General features: G+C 34.5%; 2 protein-coding genes across 2 annotated transcripts; one reads left to right on the forward strand and one right to left on the reverse strand.

Annotated features, from left to right (window-relative positions):
• Positions 1 to 553: 553 nt before the first annotated feature.
• On the forward strand, positions 554 to 2,054 carry LOC120269209 (non-specific lipid-transfer protein 1-like). Its single transcript, XM_039276549.1, has 2 exons — positions 554 to 942; positions 1,809 to 2,054. Exons 1-2 carry the CDS (start codon positions 593 to 595, stop codon positions 1,816 to 1,818), a joined length of 360 nt encoding a protein of 119 aa, XP_039132483.1. The 5' UTR covers positions 554 to 592; the 3' UTR covers positions 1,819 to 2,054.
• An 893-nt stretch (positions 2,055 to 2,947) lies between these two features.
• LOC120269211 (transcription factor RF2b-like) lies at positions 2,948 to 5,861 on the reverse strand. Its single transcript, XM_039276551.1, has 4 exons — positions 5,525 to 5,861; positions 4,060 to 4,192; positions 3,730 to 3,814; positions 2,948 to 3,351 (listed from the first exon to the last, which is right to left on the reverse strand). Exons 1-4 carry the CDS (start codon positions 5,758 to 5,760, stop codon positions 3,005 to 3,007), a joined length of 801 nt encoding a protein of 266 aa, XP_039132485.1. The 5' UTR covers positions 5,761 to 5,861; the 3' UTR covers positions 2,948 to 3,004.
• Between the last annotated feature and the right edge of the window lie 15,592 nt (positions 5,862 to 21,453).

Below are 21,453 nucleotides of genomic sequence, written 5' to 3' on the forward strand. Positions count from 1 at the left end.
TTCAGCATAGGTGGATATTTTTTTGATGTATCATCATAAATAAATGTTTTTAAACAATAGAAAAATCAATCTAAATAAATAAATGGTGTCAAAAAAAAAAAAAATCCTCTTTTTATCAAAATTTCATGTTTTGTTTTGTGCCCACTTGAAGTATGAATGCTTTAAAAAATAACTTATTTTATATTTTTAAAAAATATACATCTGTTTTAAATGTATTTGAACATCTAGTTAAAGGAAACAAGCAATAATAATAATAATAATAATAATAATAATAATAATAATAATAATAATAATAATAATAATAACAACTTTTGTGTCCTTTCCAAGACCTATCATCATTTCGGGTGTTTGAAAAGTATTTCTAAAACCTTTAATCGATTTAATTTTTACTTATTTAAACACAAAACTATAATAAGAAGAAAAATAAAAGCTAAATTCAAATTATTTACAATTTTTTTCTTTAAAAAAAAAAAAACATTTGTTTTAAAAACCTACCCTACTTCACAACCACCACTTTTGATCATCTCATCTATACAATAAATGTAGCAACACAAATAGCTCATCAAACTCACACACCAGTGACAAAATCAGCATGGCTACCATCAAACCAAAGTTATCAATCTATCTTATGCTAATTGCCCTCATTCTTGCATATGATCTATGTCCTTTATCAGCATTGACATGCACTAACGTGCAACAATCACTTCAACCATGTATTCGCTACGTGAAGGGGATCGGTATCTTGACGGCTCCGTGCTGTGCCGGCGTTCGGCAACTTAATAATGTGGCGAAAACCACGGCGGACCGCCGACTTGTTTGCGGTTGTCTCAAAAAATTCTACTCCATGATCCATGGTTTCAAGCCCAGCCTCATTCCCGGCATTCCGGGAATGTGTCGTGTTAAACTACCGTATTCAATTAGTGCCAATATGGATTGTTCCAGGTATACATAATGCATGTAACTTCTTGTTTTTGTTCTTGTTCTTGTGCTTGTGAGCTGTAAATATATTTATATTTTTGGTTTTATTTTTATTTTTGAAATGTTCCATATAAATTATGGACTTTAATTTTGTATTCTTATTTGCAATTGATATCCGTTTGAATTAGTAAAGTAGAAAAGGACAATCACACAGGTTGAGAAAAATAATATTTTAGATTTAAAATTAAGTATTTATTGCAAAATGTATGTATACTTTATTCCCTTCCATGAGTAAAGATTGAGAGTTAGAATTTTTTATTTATTTATTTATTTATTTATTTTTTTTTATAAAATAGACATGCTATGTTAGCTGTTAAGAGTTTGCCCAGATAAAAGATTAATATTTTAATCCATATGTACCATCATCTTACGTGAGTTAAAATTTGAATTTGTCCTTTTGGCAAAGACATGAATACTCTGCGCGGAGAACCCAATACCAATAGATTAAAAAATTATTGGCTCGAGAGTTAGAATTTTACTAGTAGTTTATCCACAATTCTTTCAATTTATTTATATATGTTTTATTTAGTAAAGATTGTATGACAAACTAAAAATATTAATAAATGATGAATATATATGAGACCCGTCTTCTGTGAACGTCCATAAAATTTTTTTTTTCTCAACCAAATAATTCAGTACAACTCTTTAGTACTGTTACTTGTTACTACTATCCAATCTTACTCCACGCTCCTCTCTTCTATTTTCTCTTTTATACTTTTCATTCTCTGTGGATGGTCTCCAAACGTCCACTGAAAGCGTATGACCTATATATATATATATATATATATCTATGAATCTAATATCTCATTTGGTGTGTCAAATGTTTGCAGGATAGGCTAAGCCGGAGTTCCTGATATTTTATAGATCTATTTTGTGTGATAAAAAACCATTGAACTTGGTGTGTGTATTTATGTACATGTTGCAAGTCAAAGTGAATGATTTTATTCTTCACATTACTGTTTGAAAATGTTTATCATATTGAGTAGCATAACATGCTACTTGAGGTTTTATTTATTGCCAGTGTGTCTGTAACTGTCTTCTCTTTAATAAATGGTGGATATACTTTTAAATTTTAATTAATTTCCTTATGGTCTGTTCTTTGTTGATAAATAGAATTTCCTGATCTCTCAAATTTATAAAAATTTTTACCATAAAGCAATATCTTTGTATTATTATTATTATTATTATTATTATTATTATTATTATTATTATTATTATTATTATTATTAAAGCGACGACATATGTAAGATGCAATCAAAATTTTATTTTTTTAATTAAATTAACTCTGAATTAGTGAGGTTTTGATTGAGTTCGGATCAAATATAAATTTATGTCCATTTAAATCTAATTTTGTAAATAAATTGAGATTTCCAAACCAAAAATCGGAAAATCCAACTTGTATATATAATTTATTTAATATGTTTGTTACATTATAATTATGATCAATAAATTTAAACATATATTTCTCTGACCGACTTTAAAAAAAACACCCAATATATGTACACACATGTATATAATTTTAAGTGAAGATATTCTATTCGGTTCGCTAATAAAATGACATTAATTCTCTTACAATAAAGATGTTGATTTTTTTTTTTATATATCAAACCATTGATTACTTAACCCAAATTCTTATGTCACTAATACATGTTGGTAATTATTTAATCAGGAAAGCTCCACACTGCACAATCACAACACTAATTAATTTTACATCTAATGTAATAAATGTACCTAGAGTCATATACACATGCTTTCAAAGAAGCTCCCCATCCAAATACAATCACTGACATCATCTTTATGTTCTACAATGAAAGGTTGAGCATGGACACTGAAAAACAGGGGACCAAAATTTAGGTGGTGTCTTGATAAACTGGTCCAGACCATGTCTCAGATTTATCAACAGCTGATCAATTCAATGACAAAGACACAATAAATTTCCTTTTAAACAATAATTTATTAATAAATACATATAATGTCACTGATATACATATAAACAAAAGAAAAGTTATAATACATGTGTAGCCATTTAGAAGTTGCTGCTGCTCTCACTTGCAGAGAGTGAACAGCTCTCTGATTTAATAAAGAATGAGGCTTTGCCGATTTCTTCGGATCCAATGAGAATTTCAAAGTGATCATCTTGCATTATATCCAAGAAATCATGGGGGTTTGTTGGCAGCTGATGATCGACGGCAATGTTCGACTGTAAGTTTTGGTTATGAAAAAGTCCTGCTTCTTGTTGAGAAAGTGTGGAGAATGGTTGATTATATGGGTTGTTTTGAAATTCTCTCGTCGTATAAGTTTCCCCGTGCTTTGGCATCTCTCCTGTGGCTATCCTTAGTCTATCGACTTCTTGTTTCAGGGCTTCATTCATCGCTGCAGATACATCATGAATTATAACCACAATGGTCTGATATGTGCATGCCGAAGACAAAAAACATGAGAGACATTGTTGGAAATTGATAATACAGAAGAACTTTTTAATTCAATGTAGCTATTCATGATTTGTCTGAATGTAATTTTTGACTGAATGATTGGCCCTTTTTCATATTACTTGCAGATAACTGAAATGTATGTTTGACATTACTCAATCATATATTGTTGTCTAATTAAGGGAAATTATTATGCCCATTCTGAAATGAACTTTCAAGATATTATTTTCTATTTTGAATATTGTGAGTAGGAAAATGGTCCTATTTCTTTCTAGTGGGTTGTTTACAATGTCAAAGTTAAAAATAGAGTAACAATAATTACCATCACATAATTGAGATTGCTGCTCCATAGCCTGTAACTGCAACCGTAGTTCCTCGTTCTCTGTTGTCAGACCACTTGTATCTCTCTAAGAAAGTACAACAACAAAGAAATCAAGGAAAGACACATACAGAGGAATAATAATCACTAATTCTTGACCGAGTTAAGTAAAATTCTCAGAGCCATTTAAAATATGCTTTCACTTCTCTGGTCAATAAGGTAAGAACAAAAATAACTTCAAATACAATGTTTATCATGGAAGCAACATTTCACAACAATGGAAAACCATTTACCCAAGAAAACATGCCTCAGTATAAACCAAGAAATACAAACCTGGAATAATGCAAGCTGTGCAGAAAGAGTTGTGGCTTCAATTTGAAGAATTTGAACTCTTCGCTGGAGTTCTGCAATGTACCGTGCCTTCCTTTCTTTTGAGCGAGCTGCAGACTGCCGGTTTGCCATTATTCTGCATACAATAATATTTAATAAACTCAATATATATACGCATAGACATAACATCAAAACACAAGTCTGATTCTTAGATTTCACAAACTATTATCAGCATTTCAATCAGCCATCAATCCTTGGATTAGTTGATCCATTGGTAAAACTTTTGGCTAGCAAAGCCTGGACCAAAGCTTCTTACACAAATGCTCAATGAGAAGGGTGTATACAAACAAACATTTAGCTCAAAGCTACAAACTTTGTTAGCATTTGTTTATGGTTTCAATGTTGGGTTCTACCCCATTTAGTGGGCCAGGAATAATTGGGCCTTGAGACAAAAAGCAAAAGCAATATATATATATATGACTTTTTGATGGGCTAAGAGAGAGAAAAAGAAAGCTAGAATATACTCGAAAGAACACGAGAAGAACAAGGGGTAGGTTTATGAGTTTTGGAAAGATTGGGTGGAGAGACGTTGTTGGATTTTGCTCAAATTTCAGGTGGTGAATCATTGCGAGTAGCTTTTCTCATGTACATCTGCTCTTTTTGGATACTCCAAATTTGGTGAAATCTAAGTTATTTTGGTTATTCATCTTTTGTGATAATGTCTACATTGTTGTGAGCTAAAAATACTGATTCTTGATGATGCTCCAAAAATTAGTGAAATATCGTTTGTATCAAGAGAGAAACTTTGAAATCCCATTGTTGATATAGTGAAAAGTTTTCAAAAGACCTATGAGTCCTATGGTCTTTTACCTCTCTACCAGAGTAGTTTTGCACATTAAAATTGGTGTCTTACATTTGTGGATTGTTGTGCTTGATTAGTGTGCTTCAATGTGCTTTTATCATTAATTGATTGATTGATTGATTGGCTTTGTTAGCATTTTGCTTGAGATCCTAGTTTAGCACACAAAAAGGAAAAGTTTACAATTGTTTGTTGTTTTTTCCCCAACACAATCCAGCTAACTCACAATGCACTAAAATCTAATTACCTTGGTTAAAAGCATAAAAGCTAATTAGTCCATACCAAAAATCAACATCAAATTTCAATAAATCAGGGGAATTTTATTAACTTAGCCACAAATTAATGAAAAATCATATATATACATGATACTTAAAATCTACCAATCACGTTAGCATTTATTTATGATTTCAATTCAAGGATGAAGAACACTCAAGATACACTAACAAATCAGAGAAATTATATCAACTTTACCTCAAATTACCATTATTATTTTTGCTAAAAAAAAAAATCAACATTAATCAAATTGATTCAATTAAAACAACAACCATTCAAAGCTCAATTAGGTCAAAAACTACGAATTAAACCAAAGGTTTATAAAAAAAAATGCACCTTTTGGCTCTCTTGGGATCAATGACGGCGAGTTCGGCGAGCTTATCAGCGGACATGGCCTTCTTAGGCTCAGCAATGGGGTCCGGGAACAAGGCGTCGACAGAGGAGCTATAGCGGTGCTTGGGTCTGGGGATGGCGGGGGGTCGTCGGGGTTGGGGAGGGGCATGGGTGAGGGGTGGTCGGAGACGGCGGTGGTGGGGGAGGGAGGTAGCATTGGGAGGCGGAGGAGGGAGCATTGGGGCGAAGGAGTCGGGGGTGTATCGAGGGTCGAGTGTTCGATGAAGCCCTCGAGAAAAAATTAGGTACTTTTTTTCAGGATTAGTCGGAGGGTGCTCCGATAACTTCGCTCCGATTTGGTTCGGACCCATTGACTCAACCCCTGATATAAATATATAAATAAATAAATTTATTTTTTTTCTCTTATTTTTATATTTAATAATTATATATAATAAATTAATGGATATAACTAAATTTGTGAAAAATTATGAATGTTCAGTCTTTAATTTAATTTTATTTAAAAATAAATATTTTAAAAATATGTATTATGATGCCAAAGGGGCTTTTAGAATTGATCGGTATTTGGCTTTACTTTGAAATGTATTGATGTATGATGCTCAAAAAAATTCTGAGTTCAAGTCTTGATAGATGTAATGATGTTAATAGGTTCCGGCTTGTTGGTTTGGGCTTGCAATCTAGGTGAGAGTTTAGAATTCAGCAGTATTGGTTTTACTTTGAAAGGCATTGACGTGTGATACTCAAAAGGTCTTGAGTTCAAATCTTGATAGATGCAATGGTGTTAATAGGTTCCCGGTTGTGGGTTTGAGCTTGCAATTTGAACCTCGGGTTGGGTAAAGGTTGGATGCTTAATTCTCAATCCGTGCTCATATCATTGACAACACTTATTGCATTTATCAAAAAAAAAAAAAATTGTTTTGGCTTTTATTTAATTTTTGTAGGTGTTTTTTTTTGTAGGCTTTTTTTAAAAATATTATAAAAAAAATGTTTACCAAAATACGCATGTTTTGGATTATTTGCAAAAATACACACGTTTGGGGAAAACGGGAAAACTTTTCCCGTTTTCCAACTTTTTTAATTTTTTTTAAATATAGAAAACGGGAGAGTTTCTCTTGTTTTCTATTTTTTTAATTAAAAAATTTTGAAAATGGAGAATTTCTCCTGTTTTCTTGATATTTTGTATTTTTTTTAATAAAAAAATTAGAAAGCGAGAGATTAACTCCCATTTTCCTTTTTGTTTTTTTTAAGTTAACAGTTGCATGCTACACCGTTAAGATTTAAACAAATTCTTTTTTATATAATTAATTTTTTAATTAAAAAATAATTGCTGAGATATGTATATATATTTTTAACGTTTTATTTTTTTTTTAAAAAAAAACTACGAATCTCGAAGAATATTAGAAATAAAATAATCAAATTTGTACTAGTAAAAATTATTACGAGAAGTAGTTAAGGGCTATTTGTTTGCAAGGAATGGAATTGAGGAGGAATTCAATAGGAATGAGAATAAGGGGGAATGGATTAGAAATGGAAAAAAACTGTATTTTGTTCGAGGGTATGAGAGAGTAATTCATTGGGAATGGGAGAAGTAAAAAGAAGAAATATATGAGAAATGTCTTTTATGCACTTAATATATTAAATAAGTGTATAATTTAAATAAATAAGTGAATATTAAATAAATAAGTGTATTAACCAATAATATTATTTTATTTATAATAACTTATCAATTTTTGTTATAATTTAATTTTTTTTATTTTTATAATTATTATTAAAAAATTGAAAAAATTATTTTCTCCTCCCCACTCTCGCCCACTCCAAACCCACGGTTTTTTCCTTGTGATCATGCCCTCCCACCAAATCCAATCTCAGCCGCCCATCGCGGCGGGATGCACGCAAGATCTCCGGTCGTTCTATCGTCACCCCAATCAACAAAATCCTATCCATCCTCACCGCTTTCAAGAACAAGCTCCACCTCGCATCATTCCCGAAACAGTGATGCCAACGACTGCGGAAACACTGGCTTGCCGCCACCACCCTCTGTTGTGACCTTTCCCCTACGCTCTTCTTTACCTTCCTCACTCCGATCTCATCACCGCCACTACCGTCGACGCGCTCGTCAAGGCTCTCAAACCCTAAGCATTCGGTACAGAACCTGAACCCACCACTAGCTCCCGAGGGCCTGGGATTCAATCAGAACCATTGGTTTCGGCGTGGGTCCAATGGCGAAGTAGGCAACCACATGATGGGGCTTAGGAATCTTTCCGACGAGCTCGTGGAGGCTGGCGGCATCGGACGGGATGGTGCATGGACGGCGGCCGGCAGATAACTTTCTCTCACAGACCGAATGAAGAAGATGACGGTGGTTTCTCTTACAGACCAACGGAGAAAGATAAAACTTGGATAGAAAACAATTAAAATCAAGGGTAAAATAGTTATTTCAAATACTGAATTGGGCAATCCTTAAGAAATTTGGATGAATCCCGATCAGACTTCTACCCTCATCTCATTCCTTAGAGAATCCTTCCCCATTCCTAAGCCTGCCAACCAAACAAAGGATTGGGCCCATTCCCAATCCATTCCCAGTCCAATCCTTGCAAACAAACAACCCCTAGTAAAAAGGTTAGTAATTAGGACATTCAAACTTACACCTATATGTAATTACTATAAAGTAGGTCGGTCAAACCTGCACCGGTTAGTAATTAGCATAAAATAGGTTGGTCAAAGTTGCACTGGTAATTAATTAGTACAAAATAGGATGATCAAACCTGCACCGGTAAGTACTTAGTACAAAGTAGGACTGTCAAACCTCCACTGGTCAGTAATTAGCACAAAATAAGTCGGTCAAACCTGTACCCGTCAGTAATTAGCACAAAGTAGGACGGTCAAACCTGCACCGGTTAGTAATTACCACAAAATAGGACGGTCAAACCTGCACTAGTCAGTACTTAGCACAAAGTAGATTGGTTAAACCTGCACCGGTCAATAATTAGTACAAAGTAGGTCAGTCAAATATTCACTGGTCAGTAATTAGTAGAAAGTAATTTGATCAAACTTGCACCCGTAATTAATTAGGAAAAAGTAGGGCGGTCAAACCTGCACCGGTCAGTAATTATCATAATGTATGTCGGTCAAACTTACACCGGTTAGTAATTAGTTCAAAGTAGGTCAGTCAAACCTGTATCGATCAGTAATTAGCACAAAGTAGGACGGTCAAACTTATACCGGTCAGCAATTAGTATAAAGTAGGTCCGTCAAATCTGCACCGGTCAATAATTAACACAAAGTAGGATGGTCAAACCTACATCCGTCATTACTTAGCACAAAGTAGGTTGATCAAACCTGCACCGGTCAGTAATTAGCTCAAACTAGGACGATCAAACCTCCACCGGTTAGTAATTACCACCAAATAGGATGGTAAAACCTGCACTGATCAATACTTAGCAAAATATAGGTTGGTCAAACCTGCACCAGTCAGTAATTAGTACAAAATAGGTCGATTAAATCTGCACCGGTTAGTAATTAGTACAAAGTAGGTCAGTCTAATCTTCACCAGTCAGTAATTAGTCCAAATTAGTTTGGTCAAACTTGCACCGGTAATTAATTAGGACAAAATAGGATGGTCAAACCTGCACTGATCAGTAATTAGTACAAAGTAGGTTGGTAAAACCTGCACCGGTCAGTAATTAGCACAATGTAGGTCGGTTAAACCTGTACCAATCAGTAATTAGTTCAAAGTTGGTCGGTTAAACCTGCGCCGATCAGCAATTAGTACAAAGTAGGACAGTCAAACTTGCATCGGTCAGTAATTAGTACGAAGTAGGTCAGTCAAACCTTCACCGATCAGTAATTAGTACAAAGTGGGTCGGTCAAACCTGCACCGATTAGTAATTAGGACAAGTCAAACTTGCATCGGTAATTAATTGGGACAAAGTAGGATGGTTAAAGCTGCATCGATCAGTAATTAGCACAAATTAGGTCTATCAAATCTGCACCCGTCAGTAATTAGTACAAATTAAACCTGTCAAACCTGCACTGGTTAGTGATTAGCACAAAGTACACTGGTCAAACCTGCACCGCTCAGTGATTAACACAAAGTACACTGGTCAAACCTGCACCGCTCAGTGATTAGCAAAGTCAGACGGTCAAACTGCACCGGTTAGTAATTAGTATAAAGTAGGTTGGTTAAACTTGCACCGGTCAGTACGTAGTACAAAGTAGGATGGTCAGAATTGCATTGGTTGGTACTTAGTACAAACTAGGACTGTCAAACTTGCACCGGTCAGAAATTAATGCAAAGTAGGTCGGTCAAACCTGAACCGGTTAGTAATTAGGGTATGTCAAACTTGCATCAGTAATTAATTAGGACAAAGTAGGATGGTCAAAGCTGCACCGGTCAGTAATTAGCACAAATTAGGTCGGTTAAACCTACACCAGTCAATAATTAATACAAAGTAAACCGGTCAAACCTGCACTGGTCAGTGATTAGCATAAAGTACGCCGGTCAAACCTGCACCGCTCAATGATTAATATAAAGTAGGACAGTCAAATCTGCACCGGTCAATACTTAGCATAAAGTAGGTTGGTCAAATCTGCATCGGTCAGTAATAAGTACAAAGTTGGTTGGTTAAACTTGCACCAGTCAGTACTTAGTACAAAGTAGGATGGTCAAAATTGCATTGGTTGGTACTTAGTAGAAACTTGGTCAGTCAAACTTGCATCGGTCAGTAATTAACACAAAGTAGGTCGGTCAAACTTGCACCCGTCAATAATTAGTACAAAGTAGGTCGGTTAAGACTGCACGGGTCATTAATTAACATAAATTAGGACCGTGAAATCTGCACCGGTTTGTAATTGTACAAAGTAGGACGGTCAAACCGCCACCAGTCAGTAATTAGGATGGTCAAACCTGCTATGACCATTAGTAGCCCATTTTCACTCTTGCTCACTATTTACTCTCTTTCAACTCGCTCACCCGTACTTCTTCTTTTTGTCTTCAACAATGGTATAGACTTCACTTGTTTTGGTTTACTATAATGGTTCAATCACTGACATAATTATATTTTTCGTCGAAGGATCAATCATATTTTTATGTCGAAGACGATATCTCTTATGAAAATTTAAAGAGGTATATTGAAGAAAGCATTGAGACTGCTGACAACTAAGGAGTTTCATGTATTAAATACAGGCTCTCAATTTCTTCAGGATCTGGTAAGATTTGCTATCGGTCATTCAAATTGCATAATGACCGAGATGTTTGGATGATATTCAACAACCTCAAAAGAAATCTAGATATTGTCATTATTGAATTGTACGTGGAGTTTAGCACTGTAACTTTCGAGGTTACTCCTTCCCAACAACAAACCACCATAGATGACCAAGTTCAACGCAATATGGGACGGGAGAGGATTTCATCACCATGCCAAATTAATAAACCTAAAAGGCTCTCTACGGAGTGGAGGACATAAGATGATCCACCACCCAATATTGATTTTACTAATTCACAACATCTACAAGGTGAAACGAGTTCTTTTCATGATACTCATGAAACCGAATTCAGTCGGTATGGGCGATCCAGTGGAGACGATGAGGATGACGTCACTGACAGCTTTGGGGAGAACACTGAAGCAAGTGTTGATAACATTTACTTAGAAGAATGTAATCTCAAGAACATTCCTATGCTCGGCCATAATTTCACGATGGCACCAATAGAGCCTCCAGCACATATGCTAATCCTTGATTTGGAAGCAATATTCGCACAAGAATTCCATAAGTACCCTTTATTGTATACCGACACATTAAGCAGAGCAACGACAAATGGAGATCTGCATGTAGGCATGAGGTTTCGAGGCAAAGATGATGCTATGACCGTAATTAAGCATTACTACTTACTTAAATCTATCGAATACAAAGTTATCGAGTCCGATCTGACTAGATACTCCCTAAATGCAAGTCATATGGCGATGGATGTAATTGGAGGGTTCGCGCATCCTACATCAAGAGAAAACAGCTTTGTTAAATTATAAAGTACACTGGGCCTCAAACGTGTGCATCAACAATGATCTCGTAGGATCATTCGAAGCTGGATTCAAACATGATTTGTCGCCATATACAAGTACTAGTCCAACAACAGCTAAGCATCAATGTATCGGTTTTAATAGTGGAGATCAAGAATCGATACGGATACACACCGACATATAGGAAAGTATGGACAGCTAAGAAAAATAACAACTAATACAAGAGTCTATTCTACCGTCTACGCTACCACCTCTCAGTAAAATATCGAGGTGGATGGATATTTCTATTAGGCAGTCCCCATGGCCTAGGTCTTCGTGCTTGCTCGGCTGGTGGGTCGTCATTAGATGATTCGTCCGAATCATATATTACTGAGGCTGGAGTGTTCAGGTTCCCAGCAAAGCACGAAGAGTTTGGAGGTAATTCCCAGTCTTGTTGCTGAAATGGAGTTGAACAACTAGATTGTCTGTATTCCATAGGTGGATGAGGTTGATACTCAAATAAATTCCGCACAAAGTCCATCCTGAAATCAACCGAGTATCTGCTGGGCTCAACTGGAGGAAATCCATGGAGATGAGATGATCGAGTAACGTTGATATCATTTGATAAGTGAAATGTTTGGTACCCTTTGTGATGTGGTTGTCAAGGAATATGTGCCTTGTCGTGTTTGGCCAGAGAACTATGCCGCTGACGTCTTCGTAAAGGAGGACTCGGTGGTGGCACATCTACAACTACTGTTGGAAACGCTTTGAGAGGCGTTGGAAGAGTGTTTCCTTTCGTAAGAGGATCTAACAGGTCCTAATCTTTTGACAAAAATAGTATGGTGTTAGCAGTATACCATTTATAATATTCCACCGACATTGCGTTATTCCCGGCAGGAACATGGAGGCTGAGGCAACGTGATGCTCTATCTCTCCAATATCCAATCCATCTTCTGTGTACCAATACCCAATCTATGTCAATTCTGCTACGAAGATCATGATTTTGGGTCGGTCCAATGCAAATTGGATAGAGAAGATCACCTTGGGTGAAGCCAAATTGTCTTGTCAGTCGATCTGTTTGGTGCCACTCAACAACTTCGAAGCAAATCAATGATGTAAACATAGTCTATAAAGGTCTGTTCGTAAAAATATCGTGTGACACTTGTACATTTATCTCGTTCGCATCATAAGGCCACCATATGAACTGTTAAAAATTGTTTACCAAATAATCAACGATTATTAATACCTAAAATATGTGCATGAATTATCAATTTTTTTAATAGCATTGCCTGTTGCATCTCTAAGATATCTAGTAACTACCTATATACCTTCACATTGTGCTTGTTGCTATGGCTATCATCATCCACTTCAATGTGCGCCCACCTAAAAAATGAGAATGAATTATAATTTCAATGCATTATAATTGAGTGTAAAATGAATCATCAATTTAATTTGTTCTCACCTACGTGTCAGAAGAAAGGATACGATAGCACGGGTTTGAGGGGATATACTTGAAATCCCGTACAGGGTTGCGAGACATGCTGAACCCCAACTGTATCTTCCTGCTTCTGTAAAATCTCTCATAAGTGGTAACCACTTCAGATGAACCCTGTTCTGAGAAATATTCGGCATGAGAACACAATCGATAAGCCTTAGGATATATGCACGTGCATAACATTCTATCTCTCATTGACCTATATCGTATGACAACATGCCAAATATTTCCTTAAGCCACGTTAGAGTTATACTCTGACCTTTCCTTTGATCCGCCGATGGGACCACTCCGAGCAACTCCACATAGACAACACTTCTTAAGCCGGAAGTCTACCCGATGACTTTGTGGCCGTTAATGGGTAAGCCCAGTAATAGCGCCACATCTTCCAATGTGATTGTTGTTTCACCGCATATAAGGTGGAAAGTGTGTGTTTCAGTCTGTCATCTCTCTACTAATGTGCTTACAAGAGCGGTATTAATTCGGAAATTAAGAATTTGAGCCACATGATAAAACCCAACTTCTCTTAAAAAGCCTATGATTTCTGGAGGAGGCTCTACAAAAGACACATGTCTACACCTTAAAATCCAACCAGGATGTAAGAAGTTAGAAATTAATCAATTTCATAATAAATGGAAAAATAAAATAGGTTGACTTGAAAAAAATATAAGATATGAACAAATCATAAATCCAAACATATATATGTCATTGAAAAATTAAATATGATTGCACACTAAACCATAAACATCGGTGTGTTATTTATATAATACATCATCTATCTAACCTAATAATATAATTATGAATATGATTAATAATTATGACATAATACAATTATTAATATAAACTAATGACTTAATACAATTTTTAATAAAAAAATTAACCTAATAATATACTAGGTTATCTAAATAAACATGCTTCGGCTATAATATAACAATTGTTAATACAATAACTAATTATGATATAATATAATTATTCATAAAAACTAATGTCATAATACAATTATTAATAAACATTTACCTAAAAATATATAGAGTTATCTAATTAAACATGATTGGGGCGCTACTAAGATAACTATTAATACGATTAATAATTATGACATAATACAATTATTAATATAAAATAATGACTTAATACAATTATTAATAAAAAATAACCTAATAATATAATAGGTTATCTAAATAAACATGCTTCGGCCATAATAACTTTCAATATTGAAATTAATTAATTAAGTAATTAGTCCATTACCTTAAACAGTGGCCTTAGGCAAAGTGGCTCCAATTATTTCTTTAATTTATTAATATCATATTTTTCTCTTTTATTCCGCGCGAAATTTTCTTTTTTATATACCAAAACCTTTTTCTTTATATATATTTGTGTTGGGGCCATCATTTACGCTGCGGTTTTATTCTTTATATATATATATATATTGAAAATATAATGAGCATGTTTTCTATTTGTCAATAGATTAACTACGTTTTTTCATAAACAAATTATTTGTTTTATTTTTAAAACATACAATTTGTTAATAATTTTTATTATAAAAAGTACATTACATAATAATAAGTTGAAATAAAAAAAATATATATAAAAGCTACATACTAAATAAGGATTTATTTTTATATGAATAAATTACAAAAAAAATTATTTTCTATTATGCTTGCATTTTGCTCTAAGGAGAGACTATTTGTAGTTAACTTGGTATCTTGAGTTTCGATTACTGTACTATCTTCATATAGTAGGAAAGCTGAATTGTGAGATATTGTGAAGCTATGTATGCATACATTTTTCCCTAATTTAGTAACCTTGGATTCTCCCATTTGGTTTATGCTTTTCTTTAAGTCTGACAGAACTACATTCGAATCTGAAAGCTGTATTTTTGTAATCTCTGAAGTTGTAATGTTCATATCAACGTTGAGATTTTTTTGAGTTTTTTTAGAGCATTGTATGTGGGTACTTTCCCTGTGTTTCAATCCTTATTTGTAGTATCTTTTCAACCTATAAAAGAATAATGTATTCATCTGAGTTTGGTATAAGAATTTTGAGCGAAGTTGTTATTTTAGATTCAATACAAATCCTTATGATATAATAACTTATCCATAGAATAATTTAGTGTTAGATTCACTTGTAAATCATAATAAAATTACATCATTTGTTTTGCATTTTATTTTATATTTATTCATAAATTTGCAAGTATTATAGGTATATTAAACATTTGGAAATTTCAATATATATCTTAGTTAATAAAATTTTCTATATATACAAAATCACAACACTTACCTTTAGCTGCTCATCCATTTTCTTATATACTTCAATTTAGTAGCTCAAAGCTTTAGTCAATGTGATTTCATCTGTTTTTTTCTGTACTCCAATCAAAGATTCAATGATTTGTGATTTCTTTATATCTAAATAAAAACATGTCAAAATTCATGCATTATCCATCATTCTTATTTGAGAATTTAACATGTAAATCATAATGTAATAAATGTTATTAAGATGGAGATACCTAAAGCGAAACATTTTGACATATAAGTTGAAAAAAAAATTTACGAGGATTAAAGTGGATGTTACCCTTCATTAAATTCTTTTGAGATTTCAATACATGTAGATGTTGAAGAAAATTGACATTTATCTTTCATTTGGAGCTTTCTAGAGTTTAGAATTCTCATTCGTTTCTTTCTATTTCTTGTAGCTTCTACCTTATTAACTCTAGGTATAAAAATAGGCTTTCTATTATGACGGGTCTTAAGCATCGGAAAGTATTATGTAAGTTCCTTGCAAATTAAAACACTGCAAATTTAAATACATATATATCATAAATCAAGTGGTGAAAATGAATACTAGCTAAGAAGAGAATAAATGAATAATTGCAAGCCAATAAAGAGCTAGGCCTTTATTGTTTTGTGAAGTGTACAAATAACATACAAATGAAAGAATCTCATACATTTTCATCCAAAAAAAAAATTGACAATTAAACAATTGCAAGGAAGGATTAAAATTGATGCAAACTGATGGGATTATGTAGCATTTTAGATCTCGGAGATCGATAGCGGAGCATTGTTTGGGAAGAGTACCATAGTAGTAGTAGTTAATGAAGTAGTTGTGTGATACTAGATACTTTTCCTTTTCCTCTGTCGTCTGTTCCAAGTGTTTTCTTTAGTGCATGTTTGGTTTATCTTGGGGGATTTCCTGGGTGTAAAGTAGCCCTTTTTTTAGGTTTTTCGGTCTTAAAACATAAACACACTCGTGTTTAGGCCGTGTTTATACCCGAGCTTTTTACTGGAGAGTGTTTGGCTTGATTTTGGAGCAAAATTGGCCAACATGTAATAAGCACGACCTGAAGTACACTCGTGCTTTTGAAAGAACAACCCTGCTAGGAGACCACCTCCCGTGCTGAGTGTTTTCTAAAATTCCAGAGATTTACACTGGGTGAAGCATGCCCGTGCTTTCCTAGAGAAGTCTAAAAGTGTTTCACTGCAGCAAGTTACTGTAGCACTGTTACTGTAATAGTGCACGGGGTGAAGCACGCTCGTGAAAACACGCCCATACTTTGCTTTTTCAGCCAAGATTTAAAGGCCTTCTGAGCCTTTTTGTAAAGAATAACGCTATTCATCCCAAAATAGTATCCCGAACACAACCCCGGAGATGGGGTTGCCAAAAAAAAAAGAAAAAAAAAAGGAGAAAATGTAACCCAAGAGATGGGGTTTGCTCTCAGGACGCTATTTCGGGATGAATAACACTACTCTTTTGTAAACCCTAACCCTTACTCCTCCTTCCCTCTTCTTCCTCTCTTTCCTTTGGTGATCTCTTGGAGCTAGAAGAGAAGTGCTAGCCTTGTTCTTCTGACCTAGGAGCCAAGATCCATCCATTTTAATTCTTGAATCCTTGAGGTGATGAATGATCTAGGTCTTGATCTATTGGCTTGATCCATGTTCTTTTTTGTTGGTTATTGCTTTGAAAACTTGAGAGTTTGATTTAGGATGTTATAGATTTCTTGGATCGTTGAATCCTTGAACCATTGCTTGTTAGGATTCTTGAGTACTGTAGCACCAATTAAACTTGGTTGTTTCTTGGGATTCTTTGGTATAGAGTGAAGTTAAAACCCTTAAAAATTCATTGGGAACCTTAGTAGCAAGCCTTGAGCCAACCCTAGGGTTGAATTAGGGTTTCATGGCATTTATAACCTAGGGTTTCTTTCTTGCTTTTCTTTGTGTAATTGTTGTTGTTGTTGTGTGGGTGTGTTTGTTTGGTTAGGCGGTGAAGCCTCATTGTGAGGCAAGGAACTCGCGGAGGAGTAGCGCGCATGGGGTTTCTCACCTAAGTTGTGAGTGGGGTTTTATATTGCATAATTCTTTTAGAATATCAAATTGTGAACCTTATATTTGTTTTAAATTGAAAGCTTTCTGTGGTTTTATCATCATGAAACGATGTTTGGATGAAATATTTATATGGTTGATTTATGAGCAAGTATATGGCTATTTGATGATTATGAGCATAGAAATTTACAAATGTTGTTTTATTGCATTGGAACCATGGTTTTACGCTCTTAAGCATGCAATTCTTGTGAATTTTATTATATGGAATGATGCTCTTTCCTGGCATGAGGATATTGTCCTGTTTATGGAACTTGGCTTTATATTGTTGTGATGATATTATTGTTACACCTACGGGTGGTTGATGGTGATGGGGTTGTAACCCGCTTGCTGCAGTAGGAGGGTCCCTACGTGCCATCCTTTAGAGGTGGCGTGGAAGACCTGGTTGTGCTTAATTATCCATCTTAGGTGGAACGTAGAGTCCTAACTAGATGATACATCGGTATTCTGGAGTCACTATATTGAACCGGTGGGTCAACGTCAAGGACATGAGGGCTTTGACGGCTCTAAACTTAGTCGCGACCATGTCTATAGTTTAGAGAGTTTTCTAGACCATTCATCGATTTACCAAGAAGTGCTATATTAATTGAGAATTCGTGATTCTTATTATGAAATCTTGTACAATGTTCCTTCTTATATTTGAGAAGAATGAGTTTATAATGAGTTTATGGTTGAAGTTTTGCAAACTCGAATTGTTCTTGAAAATGACTTATGAAATTGAAACCCTGACTTGTGGTAATGTATCATTATGGTGGTTATGGGTTTTACTGTATATATATGTATGTTATATGTTGCATCATTTAAAGCAACTAGTAGCGTGGCTACGAAGCGGTGTGTTGGGCATCCACTGTTTGCTTTCATTTATCTTTAGTATATGTATGTTATCTTTTGAGCATGTACTTGTTGAATTAGAACATGGATCCACTAGTGTGTTTGAACTTTGTGTGCTTGAGCTGCTTGCTTGTCTAGTTTCTTGGAAACTTTATTGTGTTTGTGGCGAGTACACTCCATTGAACTCTATTTTCATGTTATTATTGTTACTTTCTTTGTGTATCTGTGTTTTTATTTTGTACATCCTGCTCTGTGTCCCTCATTCTAGGAGTTTTGTTAGCCTTGCGACGACTTGAGCGTAGAGTGGTGCGGTATCCCTCCTCGAGTTGTTCCGGCGGTTGTCGTGTCCCGGGGTCACGGGTCGGAGTGTGACAGGTTGTCTTGCTGAGATAGTTACAAATAGCAAACAAATCCATATTTATATAGTGTGTTTAGCCTTTTCTTCTCTCATTATTGACATGGTTTTTTAAACAGTATTTTTTATATAATATGTTTGAATCTTTCATTAGAGATATCATGGATTTTGTTGTCGGCTCTTCGTAAAAGAAGATAATATTTAGTTGTTATTAACAATAATTCATAATTTAGTGATTAGGACAAAATCTATATAGGATTAAGATACAATATAAAGGGTTGAGAAATGTAAATTGTTGGCTATAACGTTATATTTCAAATTTTCCTTCATAATATGGTTTTATGGTTACTTTAACCATTTCATAGTAATATCATTTTCACTAGCATTTTGCTATTCACTTTGTCTCAAATTTAATAGTTGAGGGTTATGATTTTTCAAATATGACTTTTTGTGTAATGTATTTGCATATTTAGTCAGAGATATCAAGGATTCTGTTGTCAGCTCATTGTCAAAGAAGATAAGATTTGCGTTTGATTTTCAAAAATTTTTATAAATAAATGTTTTTTTTAACCTATTTGACCAAAGAATTTTCTCAAGCCATTAGATGGCTATTATAATTAATGAGAATACATCATGTGTGTTAAGGAGAAAATCCATTTGGGATAAAGATATGATATCAAGGGTTGAGAAATATATATTAGGTCAAAATATCAAAATAGTATCTCTATTTTGCTTTTTTCGCCCTTTTAGTCCCTCTAATATAAAATCTGTTTTTTTTTTTGTTTTCGTATTTGCACATTTATATCATTTTGGTCCCTCCAATTGATGGATTTTCCCTTTTGGTCATTCTAGTTGATGAACTGGAGGGACCAAAAAGGACTAAAAATGTGCAAATACCAGAACAAAAAAAACGGATTTTACAGCTAAGGATGAAAATGTGCAAATACGAGGATCAGAAGGGCAGATTTTATATTAGAGGGACTAAAATGTCCGAAAACACAAAATAAAGGGACAATTTTGATATTTATACCTATATATTACGGATTATGTTGTTATATTTCAATTTTTTTTTATCATATTACTATTTTGTGGTGGGGTTAACCATTTAATAGTCATATATGTTAGTGCAACCGCACTATTTATTGGCATGATTTGACACCTAGACCAAGTGATGTGGCAACCAAGGTGACAAAGCATAATTGATGATGTGGCAAGCATGGTGACATGGCAAGGAGACTTGGAGTGCAAGGCAAACATCTTGAAGATCTTGATGGAGCTATTTTTAGTAAATCTCTAACATGGAGCCAAAATATCTTGAAGATCATGGTGAAGCTATCTTAAAGATCTTGGTGGAGTTATTTTTGGCAATGCATTACAACTTGAAGACAAGATCATATCAAGACCATATTTAGGTGATTTGATTGAAGACTAAATATGGTGGAGCTTAATTAAGGAAAGATCTATTCATGGTGTGAATGAAGATTAATTGAAGATATGATTTGAAGAATCCTTGATGAGGATTGATTGAAGTCTATTAACGGCAAGATTTTAGGACCAAACTTGGGTGAATTGAAGATCAAGTTTGGAGAATCTTTGAAGACCAAATTTAGGTGAATTGAAGACTAAGTTTGGTAAGTTTCATGAAAGACGCACAAGGACATGCGCCCCTTGAGAGGGGACTGCGTGATGAGGAGCTGAGAAGGTAGGCTAGTTGCCGGCAGTCGGGATCGGGAGATTTGGCTGCATCGACTCGGACTAAGCATGACCGGGAGGTTGATGGGTCTTGAGGTCGTCCGCAACGTAACCAGAACTCAGTCAAGTCAGCAGTCAGGGCCATGTTGTAATTTATGTTACAACAGGAGTTGCATCAGCTAATTTCGGCAGGTTTTTAAATTAGTAGCCGCGGAGATTCTAAAAGAGGTATGTGCTATATTTGGGATGTTGAGGCGTCTATATAAGCTACCTTGCTCGTAGATTGTATGTGTGACTCTTGGGTGACTCTTTGAGGAGAGTGTGTGAGCACCAAACAATCTAGAGAGAGTAGTGATCTTTATTGTTGAGAGTGTGAGTGACAAGTGTTTGTACTCATCTATTTTTACCTCTTTTAGTGGATTGTTTATCTCCGGGCTTGGCCCCCCAGACGTAGGCGAGTGGACGCCGAACTGGGTTACCAACGTTGTGTGTCTCCTTGTGTTTGTTTGTGTGGTTTTTCTTTATTGGTTTGTGTGAGACTTCTATGAGTGCTTAAGTGCTACTTAATACCCACAAACCACACCAGAGGAACTAACAATATCATTTTCAATAGTATTTGTGTATTTTACATATCAAGTTGTTTTCATCATCTCATTCTCATTCTCTCTCTCTCTCTCTCTCTCTCTCTCTCTATATATATATATATATATACACACACACACACACACACACATGCATATATATAAATATTATGTGTTACTTTCTTTGTTTATATATATATATATATATAGACGTACATCTATAACAACTTAATTTGGGAGTTTGCATTTGTGCCAATCTTTATTCTCTAGTTTGTTAGAACGTTTTTCTTTTATTATCTAGGTCTACATTTTTTTTTCTCTATGTATTTTTCTCTATTGCTTGCTTTAGTTTTTGTTTGTCTTCCATTTTCTTTCTCAAAGTCCTAACAATCATTTTTTTTTTATTATGTTAGTATGAGAGAGAAGTATTGCAACCTTTTATTGAAATCATCCCTCAAGATATTATCGAAGAAGTCACTGCATTTATTGCTTCAACATCTTCTAGATCTCTTCATGATCTCAAGATATTACGTGTCTTGTAATTTCATTCATTATATTCATAACATAAAATCCATAGTTGCTTCTTTGAATTATGAGTAT

Source organism: Dioscorea cayenensis, chromosome 9, assembly GCF_009730915.1.
Source record: "Dioscorea cayenensis subsp. rotundata cultivar TDr96_F1 chromosome 9, TDr96_F1_v2_PseudoChromosome.rev07_lg8_w22 25.fasta, whole genome shotgun sequence".
Taxonomy (NCBI): Eukaryota; Viridiplantae; Streptophyta; class Magnoliopsida; order Dioscoreales; family Dioscoreaceae; genus Dioscorea; species Dioscorea cayenensis.

Excerpts from the sequence above, each read along its gene's own strand:
- LOC120269209 (XM_039276549.1), top strand. The coding sequence starts at position 593 with ATGGCTACCATCAAACCAAAGTTATCAATCTATCTTATGCTAATTGCC.
- LOC120269211 (XM_039276551.1), bottom strand. The coding sequence starts at position 5,760 with ATGCTCCCTCCTCCGCCTCCCAATGCTACCTCCCTCCCCCACCACCGC. Across the intron at positions 4,193-5,524 it reads GATCCCAAGAGAGCCAAAAG|AATAATGGCAAACCGGCAGT; the intron begins GTGCATTTTTTT and ends TATTGTATGCAG. Across the intron at positions 3,352-3,729 it reads GCAATCTCAATTATGTGATG|CGATGAATGAAGCCCTGAAA; the intron begins GTAATTATTGTT and ends ATGTATCTGCAG.